This window comes from Phaenicophaeus curvirostris, chromosome 6 (genome assembly GCF_032191515.1).
Source record: "Phaenicophaeus curvirostris isolate KB17595 chromosome 6, BPBGC_Pcur_1.0, whole genome shotgun sequence".
Taxonomy (NCBI): domain Eukaryota; kingdom Metazoa; phylum Chordata; class Aves; order Cuculiformes; family Cuculidae; genus Phaenicophaeus; species Phaenicophaeus curvirostris.
The window spans coordinates 48,741,122-48,761,992 of NC_091397.1; the positions used below are offsets into that span (position 1 = coordinate 48,741,122).

The following is a 20,871-nucleotide window of genomic DNA, read 5'->3' on the forward strand; positions in this document are numbered from 1 at the left end:
ACTCCCGGCACTTGGGCAATTAATTTGATGTTCAGCAGGACATAAAACCAGTTGCATGCGCTGCCCTGCACGTGTCCTGATTGGGTTCAGCTCCCAGCAGGAAAGAACCCACCCTACCCTCACTTTTACACCATGCTTCTGCAAGATTTGTTTAAAGGTCCTGTTGCAGCCTTCTTCCTTTGATGACCTCCTGGACTTGGCAGATAAATCACCCTTAAAACATGCAAGCAAAAAGGCAAAACTCCATGCCTAATAAATTAATGGAAAACTCATTTTATTTTAAACTTCATAAAAGCCATAATTATAAATACAACAAACTTAAATGAAAATACATCACTATGGAGGCACAGGCCAACAAACAGGCTTTCTCCAGCTGGAGCTCCTTCTGCATTCTGAATTGGACCAGGGTGGTAGCTGCGCTCATGGATATAAAAATAAGCCTCTGGTGTATCAATGTATATGTGATCACTTCAGCTGCCCTGAAGTGAAAATGTATAAAGCAAATGTTAACCTAGGAATTCTGCTTCTTTGGTATTATTGAACAATTAAAATGTCCTTTTTCTGACTAGTGGAAACCTCTACAATGCACACGCACACTTAATTCTAAACAGCACAGACGGCATTGGTCGAGTGCATAATCGCTGTACAAAAAGTTACACGACACTTGCATCAGGAAACTAGGACAGAATCTCAGACTCCTGGGGTGGATGGAATAGAAGCTGTTTATAACATTCATCCACGTACTGCTGCTCACTGAGTCTTTGACAACTGAGGGATTGGATTAACCAAGGACTAACCTGTGTGTTCATGACAAAGCAGCCAGGGGCTGTGTCAGGTTATGTGCTTCACCCTGAGCTATAAACAAACAGCAGCATTATGGGGGGTTGGAGGGAGCTTTAAGGTAGGATTTAAAAGAAAAAAAAAAATACACAGAAAAGGTTTTGCAGTGTGCAAATGCATAATGTCAAAACTTCTGAGGAGGCTCTCCAAGTTATCCTTCTGCACCACTAATAGAAAATGAAAAGTAATTTCTTTGTGGTAGCCTTCCCTTAGTGAATCAAAGGATGTATAAATCCTCTTAAAGCCCCTTGCAGCACGTGGATTTCATTTTGGGATTTATGCCCCTCATTCTGTAGCTTGGGCAGTAGTTCAGAACTGTACAGTGTGTGCCAAACAACTGAGGGCAGGATGCTTGTTAGTATAGTTTATGAGGCTTTGTTTATTAATGGTTAAAAGCTTGAATTGTGTGTTTACGGGCACAGAAGACTTAAGGCTCAAGAGGTGCACGACTTAACGGGGAAGTAAAACAGGAGCAAAAAACCTTTGTTGCACCCTGAGCTGTTACACAGCCATTTCAATTTTTGCACATGCAGACCTTGTTAAGCATCCTGTATAACATTCCCATGCTTACATCAGCATATAATATTTTGTCCTATGGACTAAAAAATGCTCAATTGTATACAGGAAAGAAAAGCTCAGCCTAGGCGTGGGCCTGAGGCTGTGTTAAAATGCAAGGATCAGTTCACTTCCCAATATTTTTTTCAGATTTGTGGAAAAATTATTGAAGTATTTGACAGAAAATATCAAAGCAGATGGTAAGTGCGTACATGAACTTTTTTTTCTGAGAAAAAAAAGGGGCAAGAAAACTTTTTTCTAAAATCAGTTTGCCACAACCAGAAGGTAAAGACTAGGATTTATAAGAATATTTTGTATTTCCCTCTAAATTCTTCACCTGAGTGTTCCATCCTCTATCCAAGGGGAAGTGTATACAGCAGTGATGTTCTACTTGACTACGTGGGCACAATTTTGAATAGGACTTGTGTTACAAAACACACTGATATGAAGCATAAACTCGATGCACCAACTGTACTGTATTTGTTAGCACACTGACAGTGTATTGTGGTGGGGACAGGATCCTTTGTCCTTAACGCCTTTGTCTGGCATTAAGAAAGTGAGCACGTTCCTTGCTTTTAGCTTAGCACGGTAGGGACTCTGAGCCTTACGCTTGTTTCATCCAGCATAAGCTTTGGCACTAGTTTGTGCTCAGGGACAGAAGGGCAGGGAGAAGAAAGAAAACCCCTTTCCTGCAGAGCAGAAACCAGCTACAGAAGAACAACAACAGATTTTACTGTAGGCAAGTCTGCCAGCTTGATTTCAAACAGCAGAGGATGTGCAAGAACTTAGTCCTGAAAGCTGGCAGCTTTGACATCTGCCTTTTGTACTGTGAAAAATATACCCAGTGGAGACTGCCTAATTAATTCTACCTTCCTAAGTGGTAAAAATCTATGAAGGGCTCCAATGCCACACTTGTTTAGCCTGAGCTAAAAACTTAACACAAATCTGTAGGTAAAGTGCAGTGAGCTTGAAATTTTAATTTTTTTTAGGGATGAAGCAGTCCTTGGCACAGACTCCAAAAGCCAAGGATAACTACAAAGGATCTAATCTGTTTTTCGCTCAGCTTATGCCTGTGCTCTTCCCTCTGTTCATTTGTTGTACTAATCATCAGAAATTTCCCTGCAAAAGAAGGTAAGTCACAGTGACAAACGTGTCACAAATTTCCTAGCCCAGATGGTCTTGGAGAGTGCTGCAGTCAGAAAGGCGTCTGCTTCCAAAGGCGTCTGTTTTCATACGCCTTTAAAGCTAGACATTTGTTAAGCTGTTGTCTGATGAAGGAAATGAAACAAAAGGCTCCTGTACCTTCTGGAGAGGGTGAATAGCAGACTTCAATGGGAATAATTTTAGCCCACAGGTATCTCTGGTACTCCTGTGGCACAAGGGCTCAGTTTCCCAATGACCAAATGGCACCTGTGCTCTAAATTAAGATTCAAATACTACCGTTTTTCTTGGGAAATGGCCAAACCAACCTGAATGGTAAAAAACTTCCTATGGCTGTTTTAAAAACCACTCTCTCCCCTAGCTGTCAAATGCCATTTGTGAAAAGACAAAAAGAAAGCAATAATGCATTTTAGGATTAGTGAGGTGGGGTAGTATTTAAATTAAAAATAAAAACTTGGTTATCATTAATCCTCTTCAGGTACAATGTATACACATCTTCTGGACAAAGAGCACAGATAGCAGGCTTCTAGAATAGTCTTATTCTGGACTAATCCCACTTCCAGTGTTTTAAGAACTTTGACCTTACTCCCACTGATGGCACTGGTTCAATTCATTCACTGGTTTCAACTTCAAAGGAAAAGGTACCTTTTAAAAGATGTTTTGTGTAATGGGATCAGCAAGTGCATTTCTTGCTGCTGTGTGGTTTACAGGGGGAAGAGGGTTAAGTGATCCTTCCCCTACAAGCTGAGTACTATGAAAGAGTCAAGGATATTTCTTAGCTGGGATGCTGCTGGTGGGTAGTTCCCTACCTCCTCACATCAGCAAATGAGACCATCTCAGCAGATATGGAGAATCTTACAATGCACCTCTAGATGAAAAACTTTCACACCAGCTAGATGAAGGGTGCACCGTGCTGTCTGGACACTGCTGCCACCTAACCTTCTGATTTTACTGTCGATCTGGATCAAGCGAGGTCTTGCAGCTCATAGGAAGAAAGCCATAGAGTACTTTGTGCTGTGAAATCATGTATTGAAGTAATACAAATATGAAATAAGAGCTCTCAAGTACATGTAACATTAGTGAAACCATCGTTTTCTTTTAGAAATAGCTTAAAGCAGGAATATTCCTTTTCCTTTACTCCTATATACATATTTGAGATAAGCTGAGCATGTTATTCTGGAGTACTACATGCTCAGCAGTAGTAAATTTACACATTTAGAGGTGAGAACTAGTTAAATGTGGAAAACATTCAAGACAGCAGCACAAATATGTACCAAGAGCTATTTGGTCCTGAGACTGAATAAAAAGAATACACATGAATATTCTTTAACGTGTTTACTGTTAAGGAAAAAAAAAACAACCAAACTTAAACCCATATACCCTGTGTTTTGGGAGAACAGAATTTCAACGTTTTTCTCTTAAGTCACTAGACTTTGAAGTGTAGAAAACCTGCAGTAAATTGATTTCTACCAGTTCATTTGCATATAAACATTGTAGCCCATTCACAAGCCTATTGAACAGTGCTCACTCTAATACCATAGCAGCAAAAACCTGTCTACCACCATTAACTGGCCAATCAGGGATTCCATGCTTTTGACTATAGCTCAGAATGTAGTTTTCTTTTATGCATATGTGCATTAAGAGTTATTCACCTGTTCTCAGACTGTGCGTCAGACCCAAACGACCTCCTTAAATGTCAGTACACAGATCTATTTCCTCACTGCAGCTGTGATACCTTAAGAGGAGCAGTACTGTTAAAATCTAAGAAAAAAGGACCCTCTTGTTGAGGCAGGAATGTGGTGGGGATAATGTTGTAAACTCCAGCAAATAAGTTCTCCACTTCCAAGTAGCAAAATCCACACCTATGATGAAAAACTTCCTGTTAGAACCAAGATCTGAAGTATGTTTCAAACATCCAAGACTTCATTAACTGAGTATTATTACCTGTAGTCACCACTGCTTTTTTTCTGAAAGCCAGAGGAACCAGGATCGCCTACTGTCGAGACTGTGATGAGTTCAAAACCAACGCTGTATTGCCTGCAAGTGACAGAGTTACCTGGGTCATCAAAATTGCCATGAGGAGGCCTAATTATGAAGAACTACACAGTATAACTGGAAGACATCTCAAGTTTTGTCACATTTGTGACAGAAGCATTATGTCAAACTTACCGTGACTTGAAGGTAGGATTTGGAGGAAGACACACTTTGGGTTCATAACTAGACTATCTGGCAAATGCCTCCTAGAAGTCTGCCTCTGCATTTAAGCAGACTTCAAGTAGTTAAACTTGTGGTGACGTATTCCCTGCCACATAGCACAGATCCTGGAGTGTGATCTGATCACAGCCAGAGAAATCAACGTCAGGGATCTCAGCAGAATTTCCCATGTTGCACTGTAACTTGGGGCAGTTTGTTTACTATCTGTTAACACACGTGACGGGCACCAATGCCCCTGTCATTCAGACTACTCAAATACAATCTGCAAGCGTTGAAAAAGAACGCATACAAAACCTCGCTCAGTTAGTGGAAGAGCAAAGCCACACCTTTACACTCATCTTCATTCCATGACATGAGTTTCTTCAAAGACTGAAGGGTGGATAAAGTGCTGTCATTTTGTGGGGCCCACTGTACAGCTTTGCAGAAGATAAACACTTGACTGCATGTCAGATGTTGCCATTTAGAAGCACTGTATAACGGCTTTCTGAGGTAGGTCATGAATTTTGCCAAAGGGATTTACCCGTGTAGGTCTGCTGTAAAAGGTATTGACATCCAATACTTCTCGCCTGCCAGTGGCAGAGTAAATGCACTTTCAGAGATGCAGCTACTGCACAGGCCATTATTTGAGACCGTGTTAGGATTTAGTATCCTGCGTGTTAGTTCTACTACAAAAAACCCACTAATTATGACCATAAAGAGGAGCAAAAAGTCCTTTGTACCTTCATCCCTTCTGTGTTCTGGTCTAGCCCTGCTTAGACCCTGAAACTAAAGAGAAAGAAGGCTCCTGCTTTCCTTGTAGGCCAATGGTTTCCTCAGCAAACAGGTAGGTTTAAAATCACTATTGATGGTGAAGTTAGAAACAAACAATCTGAGCCACCTCCATTATGTTGTCTTCTAGATTTTCAGGGAGCTTCCCAATCTCCCCATGGATGATGCTGACAAAGCTTCATCTTTAGGATACAATATTCTTGCTATGTTGATGCACGCTTAGTTCTTTACAAACCTTGGTCCCCGTAGTTCAATTAGTAACGGCCCATTCTTGTCCAGCTGGAACTGATACATGGGGTTATTTTTGTAGGTGTCTCTGAAATTCCCACATCCTCCAGCACTGTGACCTTTCCACTGACCATTAACCTGAAGTCAAAAGTAAAGAAAATACTTAATATCTTGAGAATTTATGTTTCTTTTTTTATACACACAAGCAACAGTAGAGGCTCATCTCACTTTAAAAATTAATGAAGTTGGTGACCTCTAAAGTGCAAGTGAAAGACCATGTTAAGTATTCCGAAAGTTTCACTGCAGCCCACCTCGATCCAACCCTTCGGTGCACTGTATTTTTCAGCCTACATCAAGTAAGTACCACGTGGCTGTTTCCAACTATGACAAATTGCATCTAATGAAGGGTCTGTATTCCCACCTATCGTGCAACTATTGGACTATATAGGTTCATTTTTTTTTTACTCAGACAATTCTGTTGTGCTAAATCAGAAACAGAAGCAGCACAGAAGGACAATGCTACTTGCACTGCAACCTTTCCTTATGAAGTCACTGCCTCCAGCACTGTCTATTCACCTCCTTGCACTCAGAGAACCAGCATAACAGTGACAAGATATCCATAATGTCAAACTCCACAAGGACAAAGACGTACAAGAGGAAAAATGCTGCTCAGACTTTGAGAAACAGGCCATCTGTTTACAAGTTCCTCCTGGTCATAAAACTGAAAGGTTAGGCTTGTAAGACATGCCAGGCATTCACAAAAATTTATAGCCGAGATCCACTTCTCCTGTTACTTCCCTCCCTTTTCTGTCAGATCAGCAAGGAGAAATATATTTTTTTTTTTGGTGGTTTAGTTTTTCACTCTGTCCAAAAACCTCAAACACGGCAAGTTTGGAAGCAAGGGGGATTTCTCCTCTGCCATACTACTAACCCAGCAACCTAAAACTGCTGTGTCATTTCTGCTTTGCAGGCCTTTTCCACCTCTGCTGGACTTAGTTCAGGGAATCCCCGTAGGGCTTGGTGAGCTCCAGAGATGACCACTTAACTTGAGTAGAAGACATCTAACAGAGTTTGCTTCTACTAGTAAACTGTAAATTAGTTATCTGCTTGTTTTAAAGTGTGATGACTGCTAAGTAAGCACCAAGTAAACATTAAGCACAGGCAATGAACTTTTTGGATTTAATCATAAAGACAGAGCTGGCCTTGAATAGCTAGAACATGGCTTTTATTTGAATACTAGACAGACATCTTCAAATAATTAACAGAACGTTTCCACATACTTAATTTTCTTTTGAAACACAATACAACATGAGAGATGTCCTGCCTCAAACAGGCTGGTTGCCTTCAATGAGTTTTTGACCTCGTAAAGCATTCCCCCAAACTAAGTCCAGTTTTTAAAAGCTAAAAAGGACAATGGTTTCTAGAATAACCAAGCAAATCATCTCGCTGTTCCCAGGAATCTCTCCAGCTACTTACCATTCTCCAGAACAGATTAGCTTCAAGGGGCTGCTGCAGAAATAGCTGATACAAAACACTGTCTGAACTCAAAAACCTAGTTGTAAGCCAACGTGTCCCCCATACCACACAAAGAAATGTAATCCTTGGCTTCAGGGACAAGTGTCCTAGAAAATGGACTGTTCCACTGTGACTCAAACTAGCCTTGTTTCTCTCTTCCTGATAGGATTCCCCAGGGCATGCTTGGTAGGTACGGAGAATAAAGTTAACAACTGCTGGCTTATTCTTTCTTGAGGATAAAATTGCTAATACACAAAAATATACGCAAGTTATGTTATCCTGTGAGTTCTTGGCTATATTTATACTTCATCCTAAGGTATAACTGAAGCTCATGTTGACAGCTGAAATATGAACAGCAGCTGGCCGCGAAACTGCCTGGGTTTCTGGCTTAATTTCAGACAAGTTTTTTTGCTCTCACCCCTGCTGCTGTACTAAAGGTGCACTTCTACATGAAGTGTACCACAGGTATATTGCCTTGATCCTGTTTGGCAGTGTAAGTACTTATCCCAAGGATAACAGACCTTTACAATGCCTTAGCAAAATTTAGGAACAATGTCATATTGTTATATCGCCATCCTAAGACTTACTACTGCTGCCTTTGGTTTGCCATTGCTGCTTTTGTCCTGTTCTATCAAGAATTCTTCCAAGAAAATCATGCAATTCTCTTAAAGGAAAATAAGCAAAGCTTTTGCAGGGTTTTTACCCTGCAGTAGTACTAGTGCAATCTGATCACCGCAGAGCAATTACGTATTAGGGTACAGGTTATTATTCTAAAGGCCAGTCTATTCTACAAAGTCTGTAAGTGTACAGCCATAACAACACACTCTGCAATGAAGATGGAGCTCACCTACCAAATGCCACCATCCATGCACAGTGTGGGAATACAGTGAACCAGCCAAGGGGTTTTATATTGGTAAGCTAACAGTGCAGCTAATTATTTGGCAAATTACACATAACTCAAGTACAGTATTGGTCTTGTGCTAACAACACTTAGATTTAAGCTTTAGTTAAGAAGTTTAATTTGTTAGAAGATGGCATAAACTGGCATTTTTGAGCAGTAGTATAAAAATATATTTAAAAGCCTGTACATCTCAAATACTGAAAAGCCAAACCAGAATTATTAACCACTGACTCATAAAAGAAAAGATTTCTTTACCCGTTTGGATATGTTGTAAGGTGTAGGAATCTTGGAAAAGGTGAACTTGCACAAGGAATACACCTGTGTTGGAAAAGAAGAAGTCGGTCACAGATCCATCTTGTCATGATTTCATATGAAAAGTGCATGCTAAAAAAGCAAAACTGCCTACATGTTATGTTTAGATACTTGTTAGCTACATGCCTATATTACTCAGATGACTTAAACTGAAAACTCAGAGTAGTGCTGGGACTAACAAGACTTAGTTCTAGGTAAATTTTATTCAAAAAAGCAAAATGGGAGTGATCTGCCCTTTACTTTTTTCAGCATCAATCTCTGCCTGTACACATTTGGGGTTTTTTTTATTCTAAGAAATAGAAGTATTTTTCAGATGATTTCATTGCTAAAATTTCATTACTAAACCCACACATACTATATCGTCTTAACTACAACAGAGAACATTATCAAGCACTTCATCCAGTGGTTCTGCCCCATCATTTGTAGGGCACTCCCCCCACTTAACAACTTGGATCCGGAAGTACATTTGTTTATCAAACTTGCAAATAAAGGATACTTTATACTTTAATTGTTTACATTCATTATGAAATCAACACTACATACCCTGATGGTGTAATGGATGGTGTTTTGCTTCTCATACTGTGACACCACTAAGGTAAACGTATGAGGCCCTGGAGAGGTCAGTTTTATCTTGGTGAGATAATGAGGACTGTTGATCCGAATACCATCAATATAAGGAGGAGGATCAGCTGAAAGAAAAGGACAAACACTTTCCCTGAACCAAAAAAGTCCCCCAGCTTGGTAAAATTTGCCATTTTATATCAGTGCTGGTCCTAAGGTTAAACTGCAAGCAGACTTGAGTGTTCACAAATGAACAGAGTCTCAATATTTGCGTATAAAAAGGACAAATAATCTTAATAGCAATTATTTTCAGGAGAGGCACACAGCATCATAGAATTGTTTACAATGGAAAAGAACTTGAATATCATCCAGTCCAACCGTAAACCTAACATTGCCAAGTCCACCACTAAATCATGTCCCTAAGCATCACATCTATGGCTCCTTCCAATACCTCCAGGGCTAGTGACTCCACCACTTCCCTGGGTAGCCTGTTCTAGTGCTTGACAACCCTTTCAGTGAAGAAATTTTTCCTAATACCCAGGTTTTCTAAACTTCCCCTGGCTCAGCTTGAGGTCATTTCCTCTCATCCTATGATGCATTGCTTGGGAGAAGAGATCAACACCCACCTCACTACAACTGCCTTTCAGGTAGTTTCAGAGAGCAATAAGGTTTCCCCTCAGCCTCTTTTTCTTCAGACTCAACAACCCCAGTTCCCTCAGCTACTCCTCACAGGATTTGTGCTCCAGACCCTTCAACAACTTCGTTGCCCTTCTCTGCACACACTCCAGGACCTCCAATTCTTTCTTGTAGTGAGGAGCCCAAAAATGAGCACAGTATTTGAGGTGCAACCTCATCAGCACCAAGCACAGGGGCAGAAGCACATCCCTGCTCCCGCTGGCCACACCATTCCTGACACAGGGCAGGATGCTGTTGGCTTTCTTGGCCACCTGGGCACACTGCTGGCTCATGTTCAGCTGGCTGCCAACTAGCACCCCTAAGTCCTCTTCCTCCACATGGCTTTCCAGCCATTCACCCCCAGGCCTGTAGTGTTGCATGGGGTTGTTGCGGCCCAAGTGGAGGACCCGGCACGTTGAACCCTATACAGTTGGCCTTGGCCCATAAATCAAGCCGGTCCAGATCCCTCTGCAGAGCCTTCCTTCCCTCACGTGGATCAACACTCCCACCCGACTTGGTGTCATCTGCAAACTTACTGAGGGAGCACTCCATTCCCTTGTCCAGATCATCGATAAGGATATTAAATAGAACTGTCCCCAACACTAAGCCCTGGGGAATATTGCTTGTGAGCAATGGTATTGAACTCCATTCACCACAACTCTTTGGCTTGGTCATTCAGTGAAAAATCACACGACAGGACAGAAATTCTGCACTTGAAAGTATGGCTTTAATCCCATGATTTGCAAGTACTACTTATCCATCTCCCACCAACGTCACCTTTCAAAGGAGACCTACTGCCATCATGTTGAAATTTAAAAAGAAAGATAAGGAATGCTTAAGCACTCTTTAAAAATTTGAGGAATCTGCTCTTTCTCCATCAGTTGGGCAGTTCTAGAATGCAAGCTGCCAAAATCTTTGGCCACTAAGTAAACAAGATTTTAAAACATGTTAATTTCTTTAATTAATTCATGCTTTGTCGCTCTCTCCAAATCCTTGTGATCGTTACACAGATGTAGTTGCATCCCAGTACCAATGCACATGCAGGACTTATTACAAAGATCCCAAATACTTGCTTTTACAATTAGACAATGCAATTTGTTATTTGGTTAGTAATTGGTTCTTTCCAGACTACTTTTAATTTCAGCAAAGCATGAACAAGCCTAGCCAATTACTTCAATAAGCCTGGGATCAGGTCCTTTTATTTTCTTCCACAAAGCAAGATGGGAGAGGGAAAAGGATTAATATAAAACAATAAGAAGTTTATGAATGGGAAATCCCAGCCTCTCTGCCAAAGGATTAACTTGGTTTGTACTGATCATATTTTAACAGATGGTAAAAATAATCCTGCAGCTTGACCAATCTATTTCCATGGAAAAGGGTTTTAAATGAGTCTGAGCTCATGAGATTAAAGTTTACAAAAGAGTTTGGGTAGCGAGACAAAACATCTGAATCACCCAGTTCTTGCTAGTGGTCTTGCTGGAAGTCTGTCTCTTTCAAGCACACCCAACAATTCCCTCCACTATACGAATGTTTTTGGTTTGCCCACTTAAGAATAATTTCAGTAAGATGTATTAAATAAGCACTGCTACAAGTATTAGCAACACCAGAAACATGTGTTGGGCTGTATGAAGAAGCAGGTGCTTTAACATGATCAGATCTTGCAAAAACAGATAACGATTTGGTCAGGTCTCAACAGATTCTTCCTGCAGAAAGACAGCTTGGATTCTAAGTGAGTTGGTTGGCAGAGTTCACTGAACAAGATCAGAGATGAACAATGCAACCCTTAGCATCCATTTGAACAGAAAAAACCCCACAAATTCCACTCTTGGTTGAAAAGAGATTTAAATGCTCTAATTAATTGTTACTCCCTAATTAATTGTTACTATTACCTGGTGCATGAGCAGCTACCTAAATGCAACTGTGGTTCTAAAGAAGCTGCCCAACTGCAAAAGGAAAAGGCTAAATCCTACCTACCCTAGGATGCACCTTCACCAAATTCTTCCATAGAATATTTTTATACTGAGACCTCTAACTTGTTGTAAGGAATAAACAAAAATATGACATCATTGGCTCTGCCTTGCAGTCTACCTTACCCGTTCAAACTGCACATTACCTTTACTTCCTGTGTCACAACCTGTGTTTCATATCTGCTACCTGTCTTGAAATAAAACACACGTGGCTTTTTCACAGGTACAACAAAGTTGCAAAAGCCAAGCCCCTTCTCTGCAAGATGAGTAGAATCTGACCTATAATGATCAAGAGTAGTATCTAATAAACTTTGAATACCTCAATATTTTCCTTACATGTTCCATACTTGATATTCTGAAATATGTTGAAGTGCTCAGCTGTATCCCATAACCTGGCTTAGGTAATTTACTAAGTCAAGTTCATAGAACACTTAACTTTGATTATTTTCATTTAGCACAAGATGCAAGTGTTTCAATAACTTCACAAACACGGGAAATAACGATGTGATCAGATAAACAGAAGCACAAGATCTGTTCCCTCTAAGTATTAACTACTGCCACTGCGAAGTACACAGAATAATAAAGAAAATGCTGTGCCAAATTAAGTGTCAGCAGGACTATGCAGACTTCTCACCAGGCTTTCAACATGTACAGCTCAGTTTATTCCTTCAGTGTAGACTGTGAGCAATCTACAGTTTAGCCCTGTTCAACAGGGCTTTAAAACTAGATGTCTCACTCTAAGAGGTCAGTCTTTTTAACACCATCTTCTTGACAATTAAGGTACACTAACCTGGATAGTAAACTTTTTTGCCATCTGTCTTGTATACAACCATTGTAATGAATTCCCGATTGTGTGCAAAGTCATCCTGTAAAAAAACACAAATTGAGTTGTACACTTCTGTGGAATGTAACTAATGCTGAAGCAGAATCAAGCATGCATTCTATCATCCCCTTCAATCACCACATGCTGTGATCTGACATTTGTATTTACAAAGATACCTGATCCAATTTTCTTAAAAAGTACCCCAAATAAACAAACTACTACTAATTTCATTACCTTTATGTTGGAGAAAATAATCACCTCATTCAATTTTTACTCTGGATCTATTTCAACAATCTTGTATACAATTATGTGGACCTGCTGAACTTAAAATCTATACATATAGATAGGTGTACATACTTGGAACATGAAAATATAAACAGTAGTATACCAATAACAGAAAACTATGTAAAAAGATTTACAGAAGACGCTGCAGAACGCCTAGAAAGTGTAAGAAAAAGAAGCTGGCACCTTATCAATGATGTGCCTGCTGAGCAGAACCCAGACAGCAGCACCGCCTTGTGGACACTGGACCTCTAGCTTGTACTGAGGATTGTTAGCCAGGCTGTAGGCATCCTTCACTGGACCTTGCTTTGCATCCCACGTACTAAAAGTAATACAGACACGTTATTAGATGAGTAACATGACAATTAGTGCTTTGAAAACTAGCTCCAAATCCTATCCACGCACAGGTATCCATTGTCAGTAACAAAGTTACGGAAGGCTAATTGTCTGCAGGAATTATGGCAGTGGTTATATACTGCACTGGCATCAAAAGCATTATCTTATAATTTTGTTTTATAAATGACTTCACTGAAATACAAGTGTAATAACAAAACATGCTAAATACAAACAAGCTGTTTGGTATGGTGACTACAACCACACAAACCATGAAAAAGCTGAGTCACTTGGAGAGCCCAGGCTAGCCAGTTATTGTAACGATTGCACACACCACATTTATTATTAAGGGAAAAATACCTATGCTGTCTGACTTCATATTTAAGCTACAGTGAGCTCAAAAAGCTTGCGACGTTTTTTCCCTCCAGCTTTTTATTCGGACGGTTTTTCTTTTAAATTTGATCTAATTCATCTTTGGAAGGGTATCTACATGAAGTGTTAAAAACTCCCTAATCTTGGCAGTACCCTACTTCAAAATCTGCCCGCTGCCTCATGAACTGCCTAGGCAAGGAAAATAAGGTACAAAACCCCTTAAAGTGCTGACGACTGACTGCAAAGTGTGGTATGCCAGGAACAGAAGATAAAACTACTCCTAAGTCCCAGTGACCCTCCCATACTTTGAAAACTGAATGGCACATGTGGAAAGCTGCATTATCAACTAAGCTTCATATTACTACCATTATTACTCCACTTTTTATAGCAATAGTCATTGTGCTAGGCATTTCCCTACACAACACTTACTAATACAAGGAAAGACAGACCAATAGATTAGCTTTGAGATTAGCATGCACCTAACCTCATCTTGCTACATCACTAAAGTGCATTTTAGAATTGATTAGAACACAAAAATAGAAGGAGCCTTTAGAGATAAACTCAGCAGTTGTATGATGGATAAAGGAGCTTGTGCAGAGCTAACACAGCAAAAACAGTGTGCGAGCAGCGGCAAAGTAGAGCATAGTGGAGAGGACAAATAGACACTCATTTTCAGGAACTGAGACACAGACTTATCCTCAAACTGGGTGACAGAAAGACCGAATGTGATGGATACCAGGCAGAAGACAGGTATCGTGTTCAGAAAAATCAGCCAGCAAGGAATATTACTTATGATAACCACAACTGGTGAAAACCCAAATTAGTTAAACTACTCTCACATCGGTGAACACACTCTAAAAGGACAACATAAACTGCACAAGTGACTTGCAACTGCCTAGGAAAATAAAAGTTAGGTCACTCAAGCACTGTCTGGTCATTGCTTAAAGATGGACTACACAGAAATTTGATTTCTATTCAGACAGAGATGTGGGACTGAGGTTGGAATCTGGTTACACAATCCTAGGTCCACAGCAACATCACAAAGGTCACTGGAATTTCAATGTTACTAAAGTAGTTAATAACAAAGCTTCGGCTCAGAATTTAGAGGTATGAAGACAGGCTCAAGATCACGTGGTTAGAGTTCAACCCGTAACCAGGAAGAATGGAAAGAAACACCACATCATAACATTTAGTCAAGTATCGACACAAAAGTTCTCTGTTGAACCAACCTGTGAATACACGTAGATTCTTTAAAGAGACTTGGGTTCCAGCTCAAATAAATAACATCATAGTACTGGCACAGGTCCTCCCAGGCAATCCAGAAAATGCCTAAAAAGGAAATACTGTTATTGTTTGCTTACCAGACACCTTGATTTTACCTTTTTTTCAAAGGTCTCTTTGCAGGCAAATGATATAGCTTGTAAAATCCAACATCTCTTTAAAACTTAGTAGCAATGTCTGCACTGCCCAAATGTATAAATATAAACATAACCCCCATAACAAACAAGTTAAACAACAAAAAAAAGTCTACACTTATCATCAGGGATTTTTTCTGAAGATATGAAGACACTTTTCCTTCTCAAGCACTAAGCAGAAGTCATGAGAAAATGTGTTGTATTGGAAGAGATGCCATTAATTGACCTGCCTTCCCCTTTCCTAGGGACTTGACAAAGAAAAAATTACAGCCAAACAGGTTTCCCCAGTTCAACCACCTACTTCAGTAGTCATCCAGCACAATCAAGTATTCAATCAACATGTGAGTACATCTGAAGGTATCTTTAAGGTACTTCATGCAACATCCTGGTAACTTCCTGAGCACACTGAATCTGCTTCATTTCTACAATATTCTCCTGCACGTATTCTAATTCTCTACAGCTCCCTTAATTGCAACTCCAGCCAACAATGCCTGCAAGCTGATAGATTCCTGATGAAATCCACTCTCAAAAAGGTAACAGCCTCATACAATTATTCAAGCCCCTGATGCAGTTGCAGATCTTGCAGTACTAAAAAAAGCAGTCAGAATAGCTATACATTTACACAAGACCAGAATGTCAATCTAGTCAGAACTCCCTTAAAATTACTAATGTATTTCTATATAAATTTTGACTACTAGATGTTACAGATATAAATTGCTTACTAAGTCAATTGGTAAATAAATAGTAAGCTAATCTCATAAACACCACAAAGGCAGGGCTGCTATTCTTATGTCTAAATCAAAAGCTTTCCTTACAAATTTGCATGAGGCTTATCACTAAATGCTATAAATTATTTTGAATGCATGCTGTTGTCAAAATAGTGTCCCTGAAGAAAAGGGCTCCCTCAGAGATACACCGACAGCACCTAGGATACGATAAAAAAGAGCAGACATCTCCTTCTGAATGCAAAATGAAGCTTCTACAGAATTTCTGAACTGTCAGCAGCCTGCCCTTCCACTACTAAACCCACACCAACTTCTGAGATGTTACACTCTACTGTTCCCTAGGGATGATGGGATAGGACTACACTTGGCATCATTCCAAGTGGTTTCTCTAGACAGTGACATAGTAGTGCCACTGCCTCAAAGACAGATCTCAAGCTGCAAACAGAATGTATGTAAAGATTTGTTAATGTAATAATGCAAAGGAACACATCCTCTCCCCTTACCTCCAGTGCATAACCTCAAATATAGAGAAGACTAAATTCTATGATTCTAAATACTGATTACACCAAGCATATTGATACACATTTGCAAATATTGGAAGAAAAACCTGCAAAAAGTCTATTTGCATATAAAAAAGCAGCATTTACACAGCTGATTATCCGAATGTTATCGTTGCACTGAAATTCCCCACATTCAGATACTGAGATAGCAATACCTAAGCAAAGAGGTAATTTCTTGGTCTTTTCCAACCTGGTTGCTTTATGATTCTATGATTCTTGTCAATGAATTTACGACATTCAAGACAGTTCAGATTACTTAAACCCTAGACAAATCTGAAATGGCAGATATAAATACACAAATACTTCCAAGAGTTTTCTCATATTTAGTTTCTAGTACTTGTTATACTGCCTCTTTCCTTGTGCTTAAGCATTTATTTCCAAATTCATGCAACGATACACTGCAAAGATCTATATTATCTGAAAGATAGTAGCTTTTAAAACCTTATTACCATTGTCTATTTTCTGAGCTGTTCTGGGATCAAAGTTCAAGTATTTTTGTAAATCTGGTGTCCAGTTTCTTATGTCATTTTCACTGTATCGTCCCTTCCAACGTAAGTGGCTCCAGGGATTTTTCAACTGAAGAAATCGAAGCCCCTAAAGAGATACAAAAAAAACCTGCTAGATTCAACTTGTCACGGTAAATTTTATATTCATATTAACATGGAATACGGATCAATAGCTCAAAAAAAATATCTAACATCATTAAGCCTTCTAGAATTTCCCAGTGGAACTCAAGACAAAATAAACTATGTAAGCTATTAGAGAAAAAAAAATAAAATCAGCAGCTACCCATCACACACAGGTTTTAAACAAGCATCTGAAAACATCTTCAGTTTTACTTGATACCTTATATTCTCTTATGTCCAAGACTGCATATGCATGGGTTGGAACTAAACCCCATTTTTCTCCTTCCTCTTCGGACATCACCCCTGTTGCTGTTGTGATAAGGACATCTCCTTTGTGAAATCTGTTCAAAAAGCAGGTGAAAATAACTCAATAAAAATTTTGCAAGTTGCAAACTAACACTTTCCAGACACTGCAATAGTATGTTTTCACACTGCCCATTCCTGTGACCCTGCTTTATAAAACTGGAAGTCTTTTTTATGCAAGCAGAAATCACTCCTGAAAAAGCAAAACTGCTTACTTTCAGTACAGGCTTTAAAAGTTATTTTAATTATAAAATAAAAATTAGCATTTATCAATCTGAAGTCCAATCTGTGTTACTTAAAGACTTCAGCTAAACACAAATGTGGTTTCATGAACACTGAGCTAACCTCTGCATAGAGCAAATTAACAACTTGGTCACAACCACAGGATTCTGAAGGAACTTCCCAAAACCTAAAGAATGAGAAGTTTCTGCTTCTATGCTTTTGCAGTTGTTCACATTGAAGTTGCGTCCCCCAGCATAGACCTTACAGGGTCTGAATTGCCAATTCACAAACAATGAGTTCTCCAACTGTTCTGAATTGCAATTATTAATTTCACAACAGTTGTGAAGACACACTAGCATGTGCCCCAGTCCATGCTGCAATCCATCCACACGCTCAACATACTTGGACAATTTAGAGGGCCACCGGACTAGAGATTGATACATTTTCAATTCACATATACAGCTAGATCCCATCTTATTTGCAGTCACACCTCCAAACTGCAATGCCAAAACACCTAAGAAGTTGTTGACAACCAACTGAGAGCTCCTAACCTACTGAAAAAGCACTGTAGAGAGTCACACTCTTATCATGAATGCAGATGTTTCAGTCAACGCAATATGCATTTCAGTGCAGTGAAGGGGGCTAAGAAACTGGTTCAAAAGAGTTTTGAAAGAAATCAAAGTACTTGCTAGCTGACATTTAAAAATTACAGCTGTATCTTTCACCATAAGCAGAATTGTTATGGTAGGTCTGAAAATCAGTAATGCAATTTTGATAGACTTTTGCTATTCCTCCAGATTTACTAATGGAGCATAACAACCAAGATCTTGCGATAGGATTAGAAATACTATATTACATCTGCGTGCTAAACACAGCAGATCAATGCTGGGGAACTGTGTGGTAGCACAGAACATGTTTCATTAATCTTTTTAAATGCTTCTAACTTGGAAATTGATTCCACACTGCTCTTCTCCAACTCTGTATTTTCTTCATCAAGAAATGGGCTATCATTTTTTTTTCCTTCAAATGTAAAGAAGGAAAATCACATCAAACTAAATTCCACAATATTTTACTTTTTTACCAAAGCCACCAATACCTCAATTTTCATTCTTCCAGAAAGCACACAGAGGTCTTATAAAGCACAATTTGTGGTGGTACCAAAATGCTATTAAAGGATCTATGGTGACTGTACTGATTTTACAGTGGTAACGCAGCTACTACACAGCAAGCATTTTAATTACTTAATAAAGAACAAACTTCTACCTCTGATAAAGCATTCTGAAAGTGCTATCCTTATTGAAAGCTTGATTGTCAGAGTGCATAGCAATTCTTTCAGGTATCCAACCCGTCAGTGCATGTAGATCAATATTCTGAAAGGCAAGCATTCAAAAGAAATCAGAACAGATAATTATTTATAAGCATAAGATGTCTGTATGTAAATTATAAAAGTGTCTTAAAAGAAATAGAGTATACACAAGCCACAATACAGCTCCACACATAAAAGGCTCAAGATTAAAACCATATTAAAAAAAAAACCCAAAATGTTATTTGACTAGTTTAGGACAACATTTCCAAACAGCCTCTCAAAAAAAAAAAAAAAAAGAAAAAAAGCTGTGAATTAAACTGATGGAACAACAACAATTTCAGAGCAATGAAAGCATAAGAAAATGATCAATCACGCTCAATTCTGCAATGCGTTCTATTTATTTCATTGATTCAGATAGTTAAAGCACAGTCTCAGAAGCACTACTTGGAACCTTGCTAGTATATATTTGTTTTAAATAATTTAAGTTTTACTTCTAAGGCTCATGGTTTGGATTTTTTATTCTTTTTGGTAAAGCTGACACTGACACGTATTTCCATAAAAAGAGGCTTTAATCTCTCTATTTCATTTCCTTGAAATATTGCTTATTCTCTTTTCTTTTGCTTTATACTCATCAAAGCAAAAGGAGAGACTATAAATGCTTGAAGTGTCAACAATCATCACTACTGGGTGGGACTTGCGGAATTACAAGTACAACATCAACGGAAAGTAACTCCAGTTACACATGGAAGCTATAATACAGTGGAGAGGACAGGGTGCAGGAAGGGTGGAGATAAAGTGCCACAAGTCAAGCTGCTTTTCCAGATAGTAAGTTAGAAGCTGATGATGGGAATTAACCACAGCAATTCTCACCAGCTTGTCCTCCAAAGCAAAGCAGCCCAACACTGACAAACACACATAAAAACGTATGCTGGTTTTAGCCCTCTGTATAAAGCCACATTTGTCTCCAAAATACTTTTTCAGAAGGTGATGATTACCTAGCATACCCTCCAAGAATGTGATTAACAGGACATCAACTAAAGTATGAACAGCACCATGAAATAAGAAACATACTGTTAAAATTTTAAAGGATTTTAAAATTAAAATCAGAAATACTTCCCAAATAATGAATGAGGACGATGTGGGCTACTCATTTCAGTAGACTGGCCCTCTTTTAAAGAATAATTTACACAAAATCATAGAATCACCAGGTTGGAAAAGACCTCTTGAATCATTGAGTCCAACCATTTCTATCTGCCACTAAATCATGTCCCCGAGCACCTCGTCTACACGTCTTTTAAACCCCTCCAGGGATGGTGACTCAACCACCTCCCTGGGCAGCCTGTGCCGGTGCCCAATGACCCTTTCTGTGAAAAATTTCTTTCTGACTACCTGCAGTATGATGACTGTTTCTTTAGTAACCACTTTATAGGAACCCATTACATGTTTATGTAAATGAGTGGAACAATCTGATAAGCAAACTTGCACAGATCAAAGTACTTGCTCCCTCTACAGACATGTACAACATGACTATCTTGTTCCGTTCCTAGCTGACTTCCCTTACCTAATGAGAGAGAAGTGTCCTATTTATGAATGACAGTCAGAAACCAAACCCAGAGCACTGATATGGGGAAAAAAAAAACCCAAAACTTTACACAATACTCTTATCTAGACAGTATATAAACACATACACTTCCCAACAATAAATGCCAATCCTACAGTCAAAACACTAACATTAACTCTGCCTGTCAAGATGCCTCATTTATTCTAATTTGATGGCATAAGTCTCATCAAGTAGAGCTAATTGTATTTGTGAAAGCAAGAAATAGGAAAAAAAACCCAAAACATCAAACCCACCGCTCACCTACACTTCTTTCACTAGAAGGAAAGCTATTTGACCCAAGATTATCTAACTGGAATTTTTGCATCTTGGGAATAATCTCTTACTTACAGAATTTGATCCAGGAAAATCATATCCTCCCATGACCTTCATGTAAGCCTTTTCTATTAGTGATACCCATAATTCATTCTTGTTGTTAGAATAAGAGCAGAGAAGTTCACCACTGTGATCAATAGGTAACTGGTCATCTATGATTACCTGTGTGAAATAAACAAATGAAAAATCATCATAAAGCTAATAAATTATTCTGGAAGCATTTAAAAAAAAGAAAACTAAACTCTCATTAACGTACAGTTTCTTGGGCAGCTAG

The 20,871-nt window shown here is 39.1% G+C and overlaps 1 protein-coding gene across 5 annotated transcripts in view; it reads right to left on the reverse strand.

The window, feature by feature from the left end:
* Positions 1 to 257: 257 nt before the first annotated feature.
* Positions 258 to 20,871, reverse strand: part of CAPN7 (calpain 7) — a 34,431-nt gene continuing 13,817 nt past the window's right edge. For 3 of the 5 annotated variants that reach the window (XM_069860105.1, XM_069860106.1, XM_069860107.1), the window contains 12 exons: positions 20,613 to 20,759; positions 18,622 to 18,728; positions 17,054 to 17,174; positions 16,657 to 16,801; positions 14,737 to 14,836; positions 12,989 to 13,124; positions 12,488 to 12,563; positions 9,038 to 9,183; positions 8,438 to 8,500; positions 5,774 to 5,904; positions 4,501 to 4,593; positions 258 to 4,418 (listed from right to left, as the gene is read on the reverse strand). In XM_069860105.1, coding sequence (XP_069716206.1) covers positions 4,274 to 4,418; positions 4,501 to 4,593; positions 5,774 to 5,904; positions 8,438 to 8,500; positions 9,038 to 9,183; positions 12,488 to 12,563; positions 12,989 to 13,124; positions 14,737 to 14,836; positions 16,657 to 16,801; positions 17,054 to 17,174; positions 18,622 to 18,728; positions 20,613 to 20,759 — 1,410 coding nt within the window. In that variant the 3' untranslated portion in view covers positions 258 to 4,273. The remainder of the gene's footprint in view (positions 4,419 to 4,500; positions 4,594 to 5,773; positions 5,905 to 8,437; positions 8,501 to 9,037; positions 9,184 to 12,487; positions 12,564 to 12,988; positions 13,125 to 14,736; positions 14,837 to 16,656; positions 16,802 to 17,053; positions 17,175 to 18,621; positions 18,729 to 20,612; positions 20,760 to 20,871) is intronic. The other 2 variants (XR_011337678.1, XM_069860108.1) reach the window with 2 other exon arrangements.